The following is a 19,172-nucleotide window of genomic DNA, read 5'->3' as shown; positions in this document are numbered from 1 at the left end:
CGCCGCTGATCCCCCCCGCCGGCTCCGCACCAAAGGTCGGTCGCGGCAACACGGAGGACTCTCTAGCGAGGGCGAAGCCCGTGACAGGTGGGGCCCACAGGAGCAGGAGAGGGACAGCGGCACGGCGGTCACCAATTTGAACCGCTGGTGTCCAATTTACAGTGGCTGTTTCTTTTTATCTGAAAACTTCTGTAGAAAAATATTTTAAAAAGAATAATCATATTTTAACGTTGCTCAAGGAAGAAGAATAATTTTATTTTAACATCTGCCTGCCGGTCAAACTAAATCTATTCAGGGAAAACATTTTGACACATTGATTGCCAGCATGAGACGTGATGAACGGATGCTGAAGCCAAGGATTCAAGGGATACCGAGATGAAATACCATGACATAACCATCCGAGCGCTATTCCAACATTTCGATCGGACATCTTAAGATATCCCTTGTCTTGAGTATCGGAATGGGCTGAGAGAAAAATGGGTCAGCCCCATCCTGCAAGATTTAAAATCTTGAATAAAGCTATATCTTAATAGGGCAGCATTTGTCGTGAAGAAGCAGCCCATGCATCGCTGCCATGCGAGCACGTAAAACCGTAACAGCAGTTACATTCACTAACGTTGCAATTGTATGGGCCCACCTGATATATTCTTAGAAAACCCCTAGTGGCTTGGCCAACCTAGCCGTCGACCCAGCCTGGATGTATGACCTGAGACCCACAGCACAACCGAAGAACATTGAAGTATACAAAGCGCAACAGGGCACTTGGAACTCTAAAAGCATCATCTTGTTGACAGAGACCTTATAGAATAATATGGATGGATGGATAGATAGATACATGCACACAAAGACAAACACAAACGCATATTACATTAATCACTAGCAGGAAAAGAAATAACTGTGCTGGCAGGGCTTAATCTATTCTTTAATAAACGATGAGGTTTCAATTGACAGTAAGCTTCCAACAGCATCTATTGGAGAAAAATACATAAGGTTGCAGCAGTTCGCTGTGAAATTTCTTTTCCTTTCCTTTTGGCTTTGTTTTCTACATTTATGAATTCTCAGTCTTTAGTTTTTCTGTCGCCATTTGCCATTGAACGGTGTCCAGCTTTTGGAGTCACAGAACCATTTGCAGAAGCAGATACTGTGTTCATAGATCGATTTGCATCTGCACTACTTGGCATGGGAACCTTGCTGACTGAATCCTGATGATTGGCAGTTCCGAATTTCATGGCCATTGATGAGTACTGTACTTCTGCAACAATATAGGGAAGTACACATCAGTTCTCCCATGACTTGCCAAAAATAACAGAAAAAACTATAAATATGAAAAGATGAATGAACAACAGATCTTAATTCATTAAAGAATGACCAAATATACAAATGGTATTTCCATTTTCAGTAGTTTCAAACTTAAAAATCAATTCAAGAATTACCATTACATAATGTTATGATTTAGATATTAATCAGTGTATTACAGTGGATGGGGCGATAAAGCTCATATCTGGACACTCGTTTAAACCAGCCACCAATGAAAATTTGAATGACACACCCAAATTCATCAATTCACAGGTCACTTCATGGCATACAACGAAAACCCCATCTGAAATTTCTGAATCGCACAAGCAAAAGTCGTGAAAAGTTCATAACTGTGACCGATGACATCATATTTTGGGAACCACTCATCCATGAGAGAGCCATTGACCTTATATTGATAATTAAATAGTTAACATATGCATAATCACATCTCATGTGTATTACTGAGTAGTGAGTAGTTTGCCTTACCTTTGATCTTTCCACATGTGATGAGCTTTCGGAGACAGTCTCGGAGTCCCATCAACACATGCCTCTCTTGCTCCATATAGACCTCTGATACATTCTGGTTGGACAAAAACCTAGAAGATGTACTATTGTTCTGGGATGTCATGAACATTGTGTCTTGCTCATCACACATTAATGCTAGTGTCCCAGGTGACATAGGCCTACCACCTTCAGCCTCATCAACATGGTCAGACCCAGAGTCCTCCATATTTGCCTTGTTCACATCAGTTCCATTTGAACGGTCATCCACTGATGCATTTAGAATATCTGGCTCCCTCTGGCTCTCATTGCTGTCTTCGTTCGATGAGGCAAGGGAGCAATCTGTTTGGTCTTCCCTCCCTGTTGGCTTTTCTTCATGAGCTTTTTGATCTGTAATATATAAAATAAGATGTTAAAATTACAGCTTCATTAAATCAGAATGCCAACAGAACCAAATGGGAAACATTAAAATAAAATTATGGCAACGCATTGTTTGGGTAAAGACAAGCAGTCTATCTCAAATTATCACAAGCTTAAGTAATAAATAAGAACTCTTTCAGAAAACCTTGATTGGCTATTCAACCAAGAATCAATCAGTACTAACTCAACTAGTTTCATGAATATAGTCCTTAGATTTGTTCGACCAAAAAATACATAGGCAAGCAGCATGCGCATGCAGAGAGAGAGAGGAGAGAGAGAGAGAGGAAGAAGAAGAAGAAAAAGAAGAATGAGGAGCCATTTCATCCAAGACAGATGGCAAAACTTATGGCATCTCTCCAGAATACAGACACCCACATGCATATCTTTTAGATATTGAAGAAAAAACAGAAACCACAGCTTGCCGTAAAAATGTTTCTTGATATCGATTAGACATATAACTGTACATAGTGTTTGTCTATTTCCATAAAGTTCCTTGTAGGTTCGGCTTGGTACACCTCAATCCGAGCAGTTTGGGGTGGTACGGCAAACCATAATATCATGAATTGAGGTTGTTGAGAATTGCTAACCAATCAATATTACAAATACTTTCTTTAGAAACCTAACTATGAAATATGCATTATTCCGATCATTGCTTGCAAGACCATTTTGACTATTTCTCCTCAAGTCTCATTTCATCCAGTCAATTCCCCAGTTGGCTTCTCATTATGTTCTGCTATAAGCAGGTAGACTACCTAAAGGAGGTCAACTAAAAGCAGTTGGGAGACTCGCACGTCACCTTATCCTGCTGTTGCTAGATTTCAAGTTCCCTCTCCAAGTCCTCTTCTTGACCCCATCATTATTTAGCTAAACTAGCAGCCTGGATAGCTGTACTAGCACCAGCTACATATGCTGTGATCCTTCAAAGCCTCTCGAATGGCTCAAGTATTGATCCTTTTGCATCACACATTGCACCTCAGCAATTCATTGTCCTCATGTTTATCAGACTTTGGGACCTCCATCATGTGGCATCTGAAAGTTCTATAATTTATTCTTTCTTTCCTACTTCTCTTACAATTCAAACTGCAAATGAATCTCCTTGGCTATCTCTTGGCCAGGACTTGTCATCCCTTGATATTTCAAAAGTCAAGTTACACTATCCTCATGTTTTGGCATGTTCCTTGCTCCTCTGTGAACTGAACTACTTAATTTAGTGGTGTTGGATTTACCTTCGCTTTCCAATCCTCTTCATGTCTGTGGACTTATCTGCTGGAGGATTTCAACAAGCTGAATAGCTGGGGAGCAAAATCAGAGAGACAAAGTCCATGCGTTGCTTTCTGATATTCAACTTCTTCACATTGTTACCCCAAGTTTATATTGATGCCACCATTATGTTGGCCATATTTCCCACACAGCTCTTTTTTTTTTCAGAAACATAACTTCTATCAATCAATTTATTTACCTTCTCATTTTCATGTCTGGAGAACTGCTACCAGCCCTAGATATGGGCGGCAAGCTGGATAATTGGGAGGCTATAACACTAAGATAATCTCTGCTCCTTGATCTTCTACCTTGTATACCTTCTGTGAAAAGATTTTTCAAGTTATTATAGTGGCCACCATCATCCTAAAAGCCATTATTTTCACCACATAAGTCCAGGCAAAGTCTCTTCCTATTCAGTTTATGTGCATCTTCCTTCTTTGACAAAATAATACAGGCTCTAGAGTTTCGCAAAGCAGGTTGCACCGCTTATGCAAGCCCCCTGTGCCTCCTAGTGATAGCAAGTAGCCATGCATTGCAGGCTCTAAGATCTTCGGTAAAAGCATACTTGAAGTATTGTTTCTCTTTTCATCAAACATGTTCCTATTAGTTGCTGGCTGAAAACAAAGAAAAAAACCAAATAAATATCTAAAGCATCATTTTCTCACTCAAGAATATGTCATTCTCGCAGTCAAGAAGTTCATTCTTGCGACAATGACAACAATTTTATGAACCCTACCGATGTCAAATAATCTATTATTAGTCCCTTTTGGATGAACACACTTCCTTTTTCATTTTATCCCTCTTGAAAGGTGAACATGAAGCTGCAACTTGCCAGAGTTGATGATAAGCTGAACAGGGAAACTTAGAAGATACAAAGAAATTGACAAAAAAAGGTTCAAGGTTGAAAGGGAAAAACAGAGAGAGAGAGAGAGAGAGAGAAAGAAAGGGATTAAGGGACAAATGAGATTTACAACTTGATTTAAGTCATGAAAGCAATAGAAGATCTTTTGAGATTCTAACTAATGATTGATATTAAAATTTATAAGAATTAATTACATCAATTCACTGCATTATACAGAAGAATGACGTTGTCACACCTTAAGCAAAACCAACAGAAAAAAGTAAGGATTGAATATTGGAAGAGAAAAGAAAGGAGAATCACTTGATACTTTCAGCAATTTGCTTGAGTAAAAATTGAATAAAGGAATGATAGACAATAATGAAAATAATAAAGTGGACCATATAAAGGAGAGGAAACAAATGGACAATTTCAATAGTAAATTTCTTAATTTTTCCACTTTATCAATTCATCTATACTTCATGAAAATATTGGCAACTTAATAAACATCTAATTTGAAATTATAAGAGAGAACTCTATTGAGTCACTCAGAATTGGGTAATTAGCACTAAGGGGCTGGACAAAAGCCCCAAACTGATTTGTTCATCTCCAAGTGCCCTAGAAAAATAAATAAATAATTATAGGGAAAAATACTGTAAGACCCTCTCAAATTTTTTGTTTTACACTTCTCCATGTTCAAAAAATCTCAATGTGCCCCAACAAGTTAGTTTCGTTCCAATGTGACCCTTCTGTCCATCTTTGTTAACCAGCCTTCGGTAAATGATACACGAGTATCGTGTGGGTCTTAAAATTTGCTAGAAGTATCAAAATGCCCTTGGCATCTAAAGTGAAATAGGAGAACGGAAACGGGAAGCCTTCACCCCTGCACTGCTGGCGAAGGCAGTGGAGTACAAGTCTGAGTGGTGCCCATCTTAGGCAATCCAGATGGCTGCTCCAAGGCGAGGATCAACCCCCAACTTCAGCACCTTGCTGATTGTCATGGTTGCCATTGTCAGCACCACCTTCCTCATTGCCCTCCATGCCCGCAGCTCTCCCACCAACTTCGCCGCTCTTAGTGCTGGTGGTGCCACCACTACCACCTCTAGTCCACCACCACTACCTCCAACATCGAATCCCCCTCCTGCTGGTGGCTGGTCCTTCAACTCCTCCTCCGACTACTTTCTCACCATTTCATGAAAGAGTGAGCTGTCATGATGAATGGCCCTTTTCTTCTTGCTCATAAAAGCATTCCTATTTTAAAATCGTGCAATCCTTGTTTCAGTGATAGTAACATCATATACATGCTATTATGCCACTCCTTTCAAATTAGGCAGAAAACTAGACATATCTGAACTTAATTCATGTACTGAACCAGGATTTCTAATACCTTATAAACCAGATAAATAGAAGGATTGCAATTGTCACCAAAAACAAAACTGTATACCTCATTCTGCATTACAACTCATTCTGGCCTCTTTCTTACTCCACAGTTCTTTCCATTCGAAGTCTCCCATTCCCTATGTCATTCCCGCCTTCCCGTATTCCATTCCCCCTTGGATTAGCGGGGGATCTGCTAAAGAAACATTATAGAATAGCACCTTTTGATGAGAGATATGAACAAAAGGCTTCGACCCCTGCCCAGTAGCCAGAAAGTGTTTTCTATAACATTTTGTAAAGTTTCGTTGTTCGTTCCGTCGTCGACCCTATCTATGTTTCCCTTTCTTTTCTAGATGGAACATCCCTCTCTCAACAACCTCCTAGTCTTTGCAAACTTTCCCATTCACTTCTAGCATCATATCTTTTTGAGAATGTGACATAAGTCTTTGCTCTCTTTGGCTACAAATCATCGAATGCATCAATGTGTAGCTCCGATCATTGAATTCCAAGAAACCAAACCCATCTCAACCATTTCATGAAAGATCTTTCTCACATCCTTCATGAACCCATTGTTTATATATGAACAAGCCATATTGGTGCAAATGATGATGCTTGACAAGACGCCGCTCTGCATGATCGAGCCGCGGGCCTTGCGGCACTTGGCAACGACCATGGTACACTTGCAAACCTAAAGAAGGAAGGAGAAAATGAAGGCATCAAGGCCAGGAAATAGATTAGCTTCGAGCCAGGTGTTGTTGAGATGGAGGGAGTTGAGCGGGAAGGGGCTTCGGGAGGAGCCACAAATGAAGGAGCTACAGTGGTTGGCGAGGAGAAGGAAATGGAGGTGGGAGAAGAGGAGGTGGGCACAGGAGAAGTCATCGATGGCGGAGGTGGCACAGAAGGAGAGAAGCCTGGTGGAGACAGTGGGATGGTGGAAGTAGTTGTTGATAAGGAGCCTGTGTGAATTTTTTTACGGTGTCGACAGTGGAGGTTGGCGCTGATGAGGACATGGGCATGGATTTTTCTTTAGGCTTGGCATGCTGTTGCAGCCTTTGGAGGAGGGTGATGGCCTGGTGTATGTTGGTATTCTCCCCTCTTGTCGGAGTTGAGCGTCCACCTAGGTGGCGACGGAGGCCATTATTGTGGCAAAGCCACTTGATGGTTCGGTGATCTTCAAGCAACCACCCTCCCTGCTGTCAATGAGATTTTTATTGTTGAGCTAGTAATTGCAGTCAAGAAGCTAAAGGCACTATTGTTGCCGAAGAGGCTGAACCAACCAAATCCAGTCACGAAGGCATGTAGCGGCTAGAAGTCGGTGGTGATAGGAGAGGGACCAGATGGATGGGAGTATTTTGGATATTTTTGCATAGCTATCAATGGCGTCATGAGGAAGATGAATGGCACGACCATATTGCAATGAAATATTGGTGGGCCAGATACTTTTTAAACATGGACCGTCTAAGCGCAAAACACAAAAACTTAAGGGGGTCATGCTGTATTTTCTCAAAGTTATATTATTACCAAACCTACCAGCAAATGTCCTTGCAACTTCGCTTGACACTACGACCAGGAACTTGCAAAGCTCCTTCACATCCTCAGGCTGGACAATGTCTGCTAGAGGAGACCTACAAAATGAAATAACAATAACTTAATTCTTGAAAAACAAACGAAAACTTTGATTAGAAAGTCAAGCTATCATAAATATTTTAATAGGTTAAGATCATCTCAAGGTAGTTTCTCACCTGTATGTGACTTTAGAAGATCCTAGTAGATTAGGATTAATAGCATGGGCTACTGAGCTGGAAGTAAAAGAAGAAGCAGGTCCAGCTGTCTTCATATGATTAGCCTACTAAGCATCAGAAAATGTCAGTGACACTAAAATCTGTGCATTCTTGTTCAAACTCCACAAGCATTAAAAATTTTAATTTTGATCATCATAACCACATATGTGGTGGCAACAAATAAGAGCTGTACTCTGTGCATTTTCAACTTAAATGCAAGGCGATTGAAAAAGATCAGAAGCTGCCAACATATGCACTATAGGATTTTTTTTATGAGCCAAAACATCAAGTACTTGTGACTTTGCAATGCAGGGGCAAAAATGATTACAGAAATATACCTGTGGGAATTGTCCATGCCTGAGAACAGATTGATCCTTTACTGTTGGGGGAAGAAGGGGCTCCTGACTTTTTCTCTTTTTAAATGCTGGTGGAGATCCAAAACCAGAGGATCCAATAGCCCCATTTAATGCAGCATTGGCGGCCTGCTGGATGAACGAATGGGAGTTTCCCATGTCACTATTGAAAAGAGCTCGCCTCTCTTCACTTCCTTCATAATTTTTGCAGTCCATACATTTACAGTTATCAGAGCAAAGAATGTTTGCCTGGAAGCACTCGCAGTACTTTTTGAGGCACCCTGACTTCTTGCAGTGGCATCCTTTATTATGTTTTCCCACCAAAGGTAGATCTCCTGTCTCTTCCTAGCATATAAGGGCACATTAATTTCACAAGTGTGCAAACAGAATGAAAAGATTTTATTCACTTCAAATGCAATCAGAGTGGTCTAATTTAGCAAAGTCTGGCAAAAAAAACTGAACAAAATGGCAATTTCTGGATCAAGCAAATGAACAAATAATGAGCCATATCTCATGTTTGCATACCAGTAATTGTAAAGAAACTTATTTTCTAATTGTGCTTGCTTTTCTATATCAGTTATTTTTCCTCTGTTTCTTTTCACTGTTTTCCCCTCCTTGCATGCTCAACAGCATGCAGTAATAAAATTTACATGATATCAATTTGAAAACAAAGGTCCTCATCTTGACGAACAGCATCTTCTCACGAATGATCTATATGCATGTGCATTAGCATAAGATGGCAAAAGCAACAACAATTAACTACAACAAACAGGTTTATAGGCACTTATAGATTGGCACAGCCCCTGTATGCATTTTGCAGGCCCACCTGCAAGAGGTAGATAGTCATAATTCTCTCCTTAAGAATTAACACTTGGTATCAAGGTCCGCCGTACCGGTACCGGTCGGCGTACCGGTCCGAACCAGTCCCATACCGGCGTACCGATGGTGTCCCGTACCGGTCCAAATCGGTCCCGTACCGGTCCGAACCGGTTCTCCAACAATAAACTACCGGTATCGGATTCCACGCTGATCCGGTACCGGTCCCAGGCCGGACCGGTACGTACCAGCCCGTACAAGCCGGTACGGACCGGTACGGCAGACCATGCTTAGTATCTTATTTATGTGCTCCTAATATAAAAGAAAGACTATGCTTGCTAGATCCTCTTCTTCCCCCCTGACATCAGCTTAGTGTACTTGATGAGTTCAAAATTTAAGCAGATTCAAATTCTTAATCTGCCCATAACCTTCTTAATCTGCCTATAGCCAGTAAGGCACAGGCCTTGCAGGAAGTCAAAGAGATGGATGCTTCTGACTAAACAAGTGATGGATTGTGCTGATATTCACAATGACATGAGTGTAAAATGCTGGGACAGGATGTTTGCACACCTGTGGTTACACATGACAGGAGAGTTAGGGCAGAGAGTTGTAATACAGGAATCAAGAACGAACAGGGCTGGATTCACAATTATGATAGCACATTAGGGGTGCTGTGGTGTCACTGGTGTCATTGTGCTCTCCTAATCGAAGTACTTTCGGTGGCTTAGTAGGACAACTCTGATGTCAGATGAGACTGGGCGTCATACATTGGCAATGTAATGACGAACATTAGAGTTGAGGAACTCAACGGGGAGCTCGCCTTGTGTAGTGAAAATACATATATATGGAAAATAAATTCCAAATCGAGCCTATGGTTAGGAAATAAATATTAGCGATGCATAGTTGTTAATTTTTAATTTTACACCACAAAAAACTCTCTAAATTACGCCAGTAATATCATTCTTCACAAAGTAAATTAATCTTTTTTCACTAAACCAATAGCCAAAAAGAAAGCAGTCTAGTTGATTCTTAAGTGTCTCAGATTAACTCTTGAGAACTTGACACTCCTGTTTAAAAGAAGTTTAGCATACAGGCAACCTTTATAGTGCACATCACAATTATATCATCAAACAAGCAAAATTAAAAAGAAACTTAATTTTTTATAGTATTCCCATATATTATTAAAAAAATTCCCAAATTCCAGGCAACATGTGCAAAATTTTCTCAATTAGCATTCAGTTTGAAAGATCAAGACATCTTATACACTAATGTCGGAACTTTTGTTCTTTGAAATATATTTACAATAGTGCAACAGAAAAGAATAATTTGAATCATCTGACACTTGGTTAGCAATCAAATGAGTTATAAAGCAGAAGCTATGATGGGACTAAAGTTAGACAAAGCAAGAGAAAATGGAGGTATAATTGTCAATAGGAACAAGGAAGCAATGGTTATAAGTGTCATTTTATCAAGATTACTATAATCTAAAAAGGAAAAACTGAAAGGATTACAGATTAAAAATGGTTTAGAGTGATAAATAGTAGTAATGGCATGTGTTGAGGTATATGAGAACCTGAGCAAAGAAGCAACAAAGTTCTCAAGTGGCTGCTATACCCAGGGTATAAGGTTTTTACAATCATATATAGGTTTAGCCAAAAATGGATGGTTGTGGCAAACTAAAAGCAATGTGCATTTGACAAATAATTTGAACAGAGAAGAGAATTATAAGGAATTTGAATGGAAATACAATGCATAAAGGAGGAAAGAATCGGTATACACTAAAGTTTGCATCATAATGAGAAGATACATGGAATTTCAGAAAAAGGGACTGAAAACTCAATTGAATATCTGCAGTACCAAACTGAGTTAATTTAATACACTAGAAAGCAAAAAAAGGGTTGAACAGAAAGAAGGTAAAAGAGAGTAGAACAGGGTGGACATAAGTGAGGCATGATTCAAACTCATCTTATTCCAGACAAGTATAGAAAAATCTGCCCTAGAATTGCCTTACTTATATGCAAGAGTTAATCAAATAACTAGAAATGACAATCTTAAATATAAAAATTTCTTAATGAAAGTTTACCCTCAAATATAAAATTCATTAGAATGATAGATTAGAGACTGACAGATGAAGAACTAGGAATCACTATATTCAACAATGACTTGAAAGAATCAACACTAGGGGTGGCAATCGGGTTGGACAGGGTTGGATATGGGTCATGTCAAATGCATTGGGTCGAAAACATGTCAATGCAAACCCAAACCATTTATTAAATGGGTCAAAATCCAAACCCTAGACCAGGCCTTTTTATTAAATAGGTACATCGACCCAGATAACTCGTCTAATCAATGGGTCGAATCAAGTTAAACATGTCTTAAACGAGTTAAATGGGTCTTAAATAGGTTAAGCATGCCTTGAATGGCTTAAATAGGATGGCCCGTGATCGAAACCAACTATTAAATGTGTCTAATGGGCTAAATAGGTCATAACTCTAAGCCTGAACGCAAACCATTTACTAAACAAGTTAGGTCCGGTCAACTCATTTATGACCGGAACCCGTTTATACCAAACCTGAACCTATTTAAAGCAGATCTGGTTGGCAAGTTGAGTCATAAATTGCCACCCCTATTCAATGCTACTAAGAATTAGGGGTGGCAAAATATGACCCGACCCACCAACCCGACCCGTATTCGACCCGCCATAAACAGGTTTGGGTTTGGCCTAAACAGGTTCGGGTCGTAAACCGGTCGACCCGTTTAACTTGTTTATTAATTGGGTCGGATACGGATTTTAGATATCTGATCCGTTTAAACCGTTTAACTATTGGGCAGGTTAAACAGGTCTAAACAGATTAAACAGGTTAAACAGTTTAAACAGGTTAAACGAGTTAAACAGGTTAAACAGATCTAAACAGGTTAAACGGATCTAAACAGGTCTAAAAAGGTCGGGTTGGGCAGGTTAAATAGGTTAAACAGATCGAGTTGGGTAAACAGGTTAAACAGGTCGGATCGGGTTGGGCAAACAGGTTACCTGTTTATTAAACAGGTTAAACGGATCGGGTCGAGTTACCTGTTTATTAAACATGACAGGTTCATGTTGTAATTTCTGACTTGTTTAATGAACAAGTCGGATTTAAGTTTATGATTTTCTGACCCGACCTGCATGTGACCCGACCCGTTTATGACCCGACCCGACCCGATTGCCACCCCTACTAAGAATGCTAAAGCATCAACAATCCAAGGATACTGAATTCTCCCCAAATTTTCTAAAGAGAACTCATGTTTGTCATGAAAGTTTCAAGAAGAAAGCTGATCCAGAGTCAAAATAATCCTAACCATCAATTATAATTAAGACCCTTAGTATCATCTAGGGGTTGTTTTCTTGACAACTTTTAGTTAAACAGATTTACAGAAAACCCAAAAAGAATGAGCCATTGAGGTTTACAACAACCCTTGTTTTGCCTGCTTATAATAAAATCTGCTACATTGAAACTCAAAGTAATAAAACCTGAAAAATGTTTAGAGGAAAAGAATCCCCCTATGTTTCATAAAACCTGTTTTGCAGAGAATCAGGTGTTATCATTAAAAGGAAAAAGCTCACATACAAGGAAATGACCCCTTAAACTCTTCTCTTTTAGTGATTTGAACTGTATTGAAAAGCTATTTCAAGCCCAGTCTAATAGAAGTGGTCGCATCTTCAATTCCTACAATGTGTTCTGGTAACCAACCTTTTCATGATATCTCAAAGTCCTACATTTCATACTGCAGAACACTTTGGATCTTCATTCTATTTGCTCATCTATTGTCAATTTCACATGGATTTGCCATTTTTTGCATGCTAAAATCATTCATTCTGTTGAGTTCTCCCACCTTAAATGGAACATTTGGTATTTTCTGGGTCCTCCATTTTGAATGTCATTTAGTTCTCCAACATGGCGGTACACCTTGGTCCACTAGAGTCAACTTAGACAATGTAATTTGTCCACATCTCACTTATGTATTTGCATGAAAATCTAATCATGAAAGGACACATGATGATGGGTTAGCTGCAATGTTAGCTACAGGAAAGAAATGTTTTCTCCAAATACAAAGAACTAGTTCATAGAGTTTTAGTAGAAGATGAGGAAAAAGTTCACATACAAGGAAATGACCCCTTAAACTCTTCTATTTTAGTGATTTGAACTGTATCGAAAAGCTATTTCAAGCCCAATCTAATAGAAGTGGTCGCATCTTCAATTCCTACAATGTGTTCTGGTAACCAACCTTTTCATGATATCTCAAAGTCCTACATTTCATACTGCAGAACACTTTGGATCTTCATTCTATTTGCTCATCTATTGTCAATTTCACATGGATTTGCCATTTTTTGCATGCTAAAATCATTCATTCTGTTGAGTTCTCCCACCTTAAATGGAACATTTGGTATTTTCTGGGTCCTCCATATTGAATGTCATTTAGTTCTCCAACATGGCGGTACACCTTGGTCCACTAGAGTCAACTTAGACAATGTAATTTGTCCACATCTCACTTATGTATTTGCATGAAAATCTAATCATGAAGGGACACATGATGATGGGTTAGCTGCAATGTTAGCTACAGGAAAGAAATGTTTTCTCCAAATATAAAGAACTAGTTCATAGAGTTTTAGTAGAAGATGATGTTAGAGGTTACATCTTTTGTGCCTAAAGAGAAATGGGGAAACCAACTTGCATTGGGTGCTAGTAAGCATCAGCAAGAAAATAAACAAAATGTCCCCATCTACTGCAAAGAGACGTGAGATTACCCTATTCTTTAATTTATGTTGTTTCAGTTGCTTGACAATCTTAAATGAAAAAAGATTACCTAGTTCTGGTCCAACAATATGGGGTCTTGGGAGGGGCAGATTGGGGACAGACCTAACCTATGGCATATTTGTTTTTTCACAAAGTGGCTGCACTAGGACTTGAACCCGTACCATTGCGCTTGTCATCCCAAGCCTTTTACCATTGCATGAAGCAATGACCCCCACCATATTGAATGGACATTTTTTAAAAATTATTTTTCAAGCTTGTATATCATAAAAAAACTTCTTTGAATCTTTTAAATGTGGCATCTTATTTCTCAACATCTTGTATAATAGGGAAAAAAACCATATGCTGTGTAATTTTTAAACTTTAAATACCATAGGCTGATTAGGTGTACTTTTTTTGAGATTATGAAGAATTGGTGACAGACCAGTAACTCAATATGTAGAAACGATAGAAATTCTAATATGCCACAAAAAAAAATCTAGCATAGGCCTAGATGCCCTGAATAGGCCACCTTCTTTCTTATGTTTCTATTATCTTCTCTGTTTTACCTTGTTATCCTTATTACACAAGTTAAATTTTGGCATAGAAGCATTGATCTTTGAAACTTCTACACAAAAACTAAGTTCAAACGATTTAGTGAAATACCCATAGAATTTCGAAGTAAAACTTGATGGTTGGCATCTAGAAAACTCTTGAGACCAGACTGAAATATTGGTGGAGCAAACAAAGATAATAATGTGAATAAAATAAAACATGGTCCCTACATTTCATCTCATGAGTCGTGACAAGGTCATATCAGGAACATGGAGCATTTTAGAAATACTTCCAACTCAAATTACTCATTTACAACAATTGTAGGTGACCTATATTGACAGAAGCCATAGTACTAAAATTAGACTCACTCACATACCTTGCCATACCGAGGCTTGGAGTTGCATACAATATAAACTTTGTGTGAAATGTAGCCCCCCCCACCCCCCACCCCCCCCGCAGGAAAAAAAAAGAAAAAAAGATGCACACAAGGTGTGTGCTTTCACTTGCTTCTTCATGTGATATGACTCATATTGTAAAGAACATCAAGGCATCTTTGAAGAGCGCAATGGAGGCAAACAATGAGGTGAGGTTAGCCTCAATATGTAATTTTTTAAGCAATGAAATAAACAACTTCATGAACCTTCATAAGGTGAGGTTTGCATGTAATGGCCAATATTCCTATTACCCTACTCAGAGGTAAGCAAGCTGGGCCCAAATCTTCGTTGCTCAGGACAGAGTACATATAAAAGGATAAAGAAAATGTAAATTGTACCAATAATTTAAAGCTTCCATGATGCAATAATTTGTAATCAATAAAATGAATTGCCACTACACATTTAGATACTACATATGCATTATGAGTAAGTAGCACATGGAAATCTTAATATATGAAAGCATGTAATGATATGAATGTTGTAAGAAGATACATGTATGCGTGCGTGCATGCGTGCATCCACATATACATCCATATATACATATATGACTGCCAGTATATGTTCCAATCAAAGAATAAATGCATACCCTATTGTCCCGGTTTGCAGGTGGACTGTTGTCAATCTTAGGCCTAAATGCATTTGGATTGCGCTCTAAAGTGGCTTCAACTGCTTCCTGCCTAGCAGCTTCATTCTCAACATTGTTAGAGCAATTTACACAGTTGCAACCATCACAATATAACCCAGATGCAAAACACTCACAATACCTGCATGAATAATTAAAATTTAAATTAGGAGAAAGGAAGAGCAGGTAAGAGTAACAACTTTGAATAGAAGTAAGCTAATAAATCGAATATTTTTTCATTGATACATGGAAATCAGGGTACATAATACAAGACAATCATGTGAAAGTATAGAAACCCAGGTATAGATAAAAAAGGGATATGAGATAAAGCTTCTGGAGCAGGTTAGGCACCCCAAGTGAAAAATTAGACATTAATAACTTACAAAGACACTAAAACAAATAAGTAACTGATACTAAATTACATAGTCTTACTCTTCAACTTTGCTCTCTGCCTCACTGCAAAAAAGAAAAAAAAACTGTAGTACCCCTTCTCCCTTTTGTGTCTGACTCTTACTTTCTCCATAGAAAAGCAATAGAGTAAGCAAATGAACCAGGCTGCATCCAACTGTCTAACTCCAACTTGACCTAGAGTCTCAGGCACTATCAAAATTGTTTCAATTTCTCGAATGTAAACCTAAAGCAACTCATTGACTTAATGGGTTCGGGTAATTTTTGATTCAGCCCCACTTTTCTGAGTTACACCAAACGATTTATGTTATTTCAGACATGTCTGGTCAACTCCAGTTTAACCTATTTCTTCCAGAAACACAATCAATTAAATTTGAGACAAACCCTGGGTTTAGGACCCCAAATAAGAATTACAGGACCAAATTGCATGTCTGACTCAAACCCAAATAACTTTTTTCTAGCTCAACTAGGCACAAAAAGTAACCTGCACCTGTACTAAAATGTTTCTCCATCCTTGCACTTCCCTTGAATGTTGATCTCAAGATATTTGAGATGAATGCAGGTCAAGTCTTAGCACTCCATGCCAAGCCTCAAACATCGATTTATTGTCACCAATGCATTCAACCCAATCCAAAACACTAATCAAATCATATAATCAGGTTTTGTTTATTATTGACATCCACGTGCCAAAATCTCCAAGCACTATCAAACAAGGAGTTATCTAAAAGTCCATATATAGAATTTATCATGGAGACATATTTACAAACTACATATTGTTAATATCTATATATCGATTGCTGATTTTAACAAGCTTCTGACTTGATCAAATTACACATAAATTGTTTCCGTTACGAATAAATTATCTTCCACAAGCTAGAGCAGCAATGCAATTTCCATCTTGTTTACTTTCTCACCTCAACGTCAACTACAGCCATCAGTATGGGCTTATCTTCTGCCATCACATAGCCAATTTTTGCATGAAAAGACAAAAGCATGTTTACAATCCTCATGGACAAATGGTATACTAGGTTCCAGCATTAGGTTCGTTCAAAGACAGCCCTCAATAACAATAAATGAGTTTATCATGATACGCTTATTTCACACAAAGATGTTTATGAGAGAAATGCTGGAGCCAAGAAGGAAAATAGAAACTGTAAACACAATATCTCCACAAAAGAAGTGGGGAGGGGGGCAATAGCACCTACAGCTTCAAGCATCTTGAGTTTTTGCAATTGCATTGCTTCTGTTTCTTTGGAGTACCATCTTTAGCCTCAAATATTGGCAGTGGTCTTGATATTGGGGACTCTGGCTTCCTGAAGATAGAAAAACAGGTACTCACATTCACTAACAGGTAGAATTTGGATAGATAATCACACTGCTGAATACAAACGTTCAGAAAATGAACCATGTTTCATCCATGCATGTCATGCTTCCAAGAACATATGGAGTGAATTTCTTATGAAGATTCGTGAATTGTCAGGGAAGCATCAGTAAATTCATAATTTCCTCCCAAATCTGGACATGTTTCCAAGAACATATGGGCTGAATTATATGAAGATTATTGGATTGTCATGGAATAATCATTGTACTCCAACAGTACTTCAACTTTAAACTTTAAGAAAATTAATTTATTCGACAATTAAAGTAAGATTGGATATTAACAACCAAAATTGGCAACAAGAACTAGCATCAGGAAAAAAGGGGAAGTCAATCATAAATAGTAAGTAATCTTAGATCAAACCATTTATGCATAAGAGTTACCAAGCATGCCAGAACTCTTGTATCTAAGAATCCCATTTAGTGACACAATTGATACCCAATTCAAAAATTTAGAGGAAACTATCATCAAGTTTTCCATTTACAATAGAGTCCTCAGTTTTCCAAATCTCAACTGCCCATCATCCAAAAAACCTTAAGACCGAAAAATAAAGCGCCCCTTTATTACCTCCAAAAAATTTAAACCGGGCGTCAAATTTCCCGGACAAAAATGAAATTGTCGAAAGACATAGCGGAATCTTATCAACACAACTGCAATCATGGAAAATAATCCCCACCAAATGAGAAAAAGGGCGACCCAAAGTTGATTAAATCCAAGACCATGAATCGAGAAGCATCAAAGCCCCAACTTCGAATTCGAGAATCAAACAAAATCACGAGAAAAAATAACTCACACGGACGCCGGAATCGAGTGGCGAGACACAGGCAGCGGCACCGACGCCGGCGACGGCTGCTCGAGGGCCACGGGTCCCCCCGCCCCAGGCGCTCCACAATGCGCCGCGGTGAAATCCAGCTGCCGGGCGAGCTTCTTCGGGGGAAAATCGGACGGCACGGGCGCAGCCGATTTAATGCCTTGCTCCATCGCAGCCGCCGAATCCCAAAACCAGCAACCAAGAAATCGAACCAAAAGGCCAACGAATGTGATCAGGAGATCTCAATCCCACCGGAAAACATCAAATCCAGCATCAGCGCGGGAAATTGAAGAGAACCCGAGAGAATTCGGATCGGGCGGGCGGCAGCCGGGAGATCGACGGAGAGGAGAGCGGCACGAGCAAGAGAGCAGGAAAGTACCGGGGAGATCCCGGCGGTCCGAGAGGGAATCTAGCGGCGGAGATCCAGCGAGGGAGAGTGGAGTGGGCGAGGAAGGGAGAAAAAGAAGAGATTTTTGGGGTTCTGCAGGAAAAAAAAAATTCGAGGGGAAGGGAGGAGCAGGAGAAGCCAAGGGTGGGGGGGGTGCTCTTCCTTCTCTCTCCCTCTCGAGTTTTGAAATCAAATTCCAATAATTGATCGGACGGATGTGATATCGTGAACGCATCGTGCGGTGCGAATTCGTAGGATTGGAGCTGGCGGGTGGGCGGCCGTCGGATTAGCCTGCAAAAGGCGTTAAAACGGGGGGTTTAAAAATGGGGGAACAATAAAAGAAAGATAAAGTGGGCGCATGGCATAGCTTGATTCCATCACGACCTTTGGATGCATCGCGACGGGTTAGGATTATCAGCGGGCTCTTCCCGCTAAAATTACTGGGGCAAACGACCCGGACTTGGTTCTCATCGTGAAGGGCCGTTTTCATCTGGACACGTGTAGGGATGGAATTGAATGTCACAGAACACAGGCGATTGGGGTACGACTCTGGAGCGCCGAGTTACACTAGGTTACGTAGCTACACTTAATTGAAGAAGAACCAGAAAGAGAAGATAAGGGATAGCACAACGACAGCAGGAAGACTTCAATGGATATCTTCGTTCTTTATGTTACTAATAAAACAAAAGAAATTAAGATAGTAGGGAAAAAAAGGATCCTATATATAAATAGCAAACTTAACTTTAAAATATAACTTGAAGAACAGTGTTTTTGGCTAATCATTGCCTACACTTGGAAACGCTCGTAGTGGAACCTGGCAACCTTAATCCCTGCAACGAATTAGAATGCCAGGTTGACCAGAAGATAAGTTCTTGGAAATGAGGCATTTGTAGATCGAACTAAGCGGACTTAAAACAAGCTAACTAAACAAGAAACTCATTTCCGATGACTGGTCTTCCACTCGCAATAGCTAAGTTACAATGTATGGGACACCCGAAAGGAATCATAGCAGCAGCCAAGCTTGCAGCAGGTTAATTGCATGGGTAGACCTTGTTATCCACAAGATGGAGTAAGGGAGTAATATGGATTTAATTCAAAAATAGTGGTATAACCTAGATCATGTCCAATGAATATTCGTACGGACGTGTGTTTAATTCTATATCAG

General features: G+C 39.5%; 1 protein-coding gene across 2 annotated transcripts; it reads right to left on the bottom strand.

The window, feature by feature from the left end:
* Positions 1–850: 850 nt before the first annotated feature.
* LOC103702599 (protein tesmin/TSO1-like CXC 5) lies at positions 851–18,198 on the bottom strand. Of its 2 annotated transcripts, XM_088722328.2 has the most exons (8): positions 17,602–18,198; positions 16,636–16,743; positions 14,987–15,164; positions 7,812–8,171; positions 7,435–7,538; positions 7,223–7,317; positions 1,783–2,187; positions 851–1,252 (listed from the first exon to the last, which is right to left on the bottom strand). In XM_088722328.2, exons 1-8 carry the CDS (start codon positions 17,787–17,789, stop codon positions 1,059–1,061), a joined length of 1,632 nt encoding a protein of 543 aa, XP_088578454.1. In that variant the 5' UTR covers positions 17,790–18,198; the 3' UTR covers positions 851–1,058. The 2 variants fall into 2 exon arrangements, with proteins under 2 accessions (XP_088578454.1, XP_088578455.1); XM_088722329.2 differs by lacking the exon at positions 16,636–16,743 and having other exon boundaries at positions 17,602–17,920.
* Between the last annotated feature and the right edge of the window lie 974 nt (positions 18,199–19,172).

Source organism: Phoenix dactylifera, chromosome 5 (genome assembly GCF_051530095.1).
Source record: "Phoenix dactylifera cultivar Ajwa chromosome 5, Ajwa_hap1_PhDact_Kaust_v1.1, whole genome shotgun sequence".
Classification (NCBI taxonomy): Eukaryota; Viridiplantae; Streptophyta; class Magnoliopsida; order Arecales; family Arecaceae; genus Phoenix; species Phoenix dactylifera.
The sequence above is the reverse complement of the archived record's forward strand: the minus strand, read 5'-3'. Positions and strand labels throughout refer to the sequence as shown.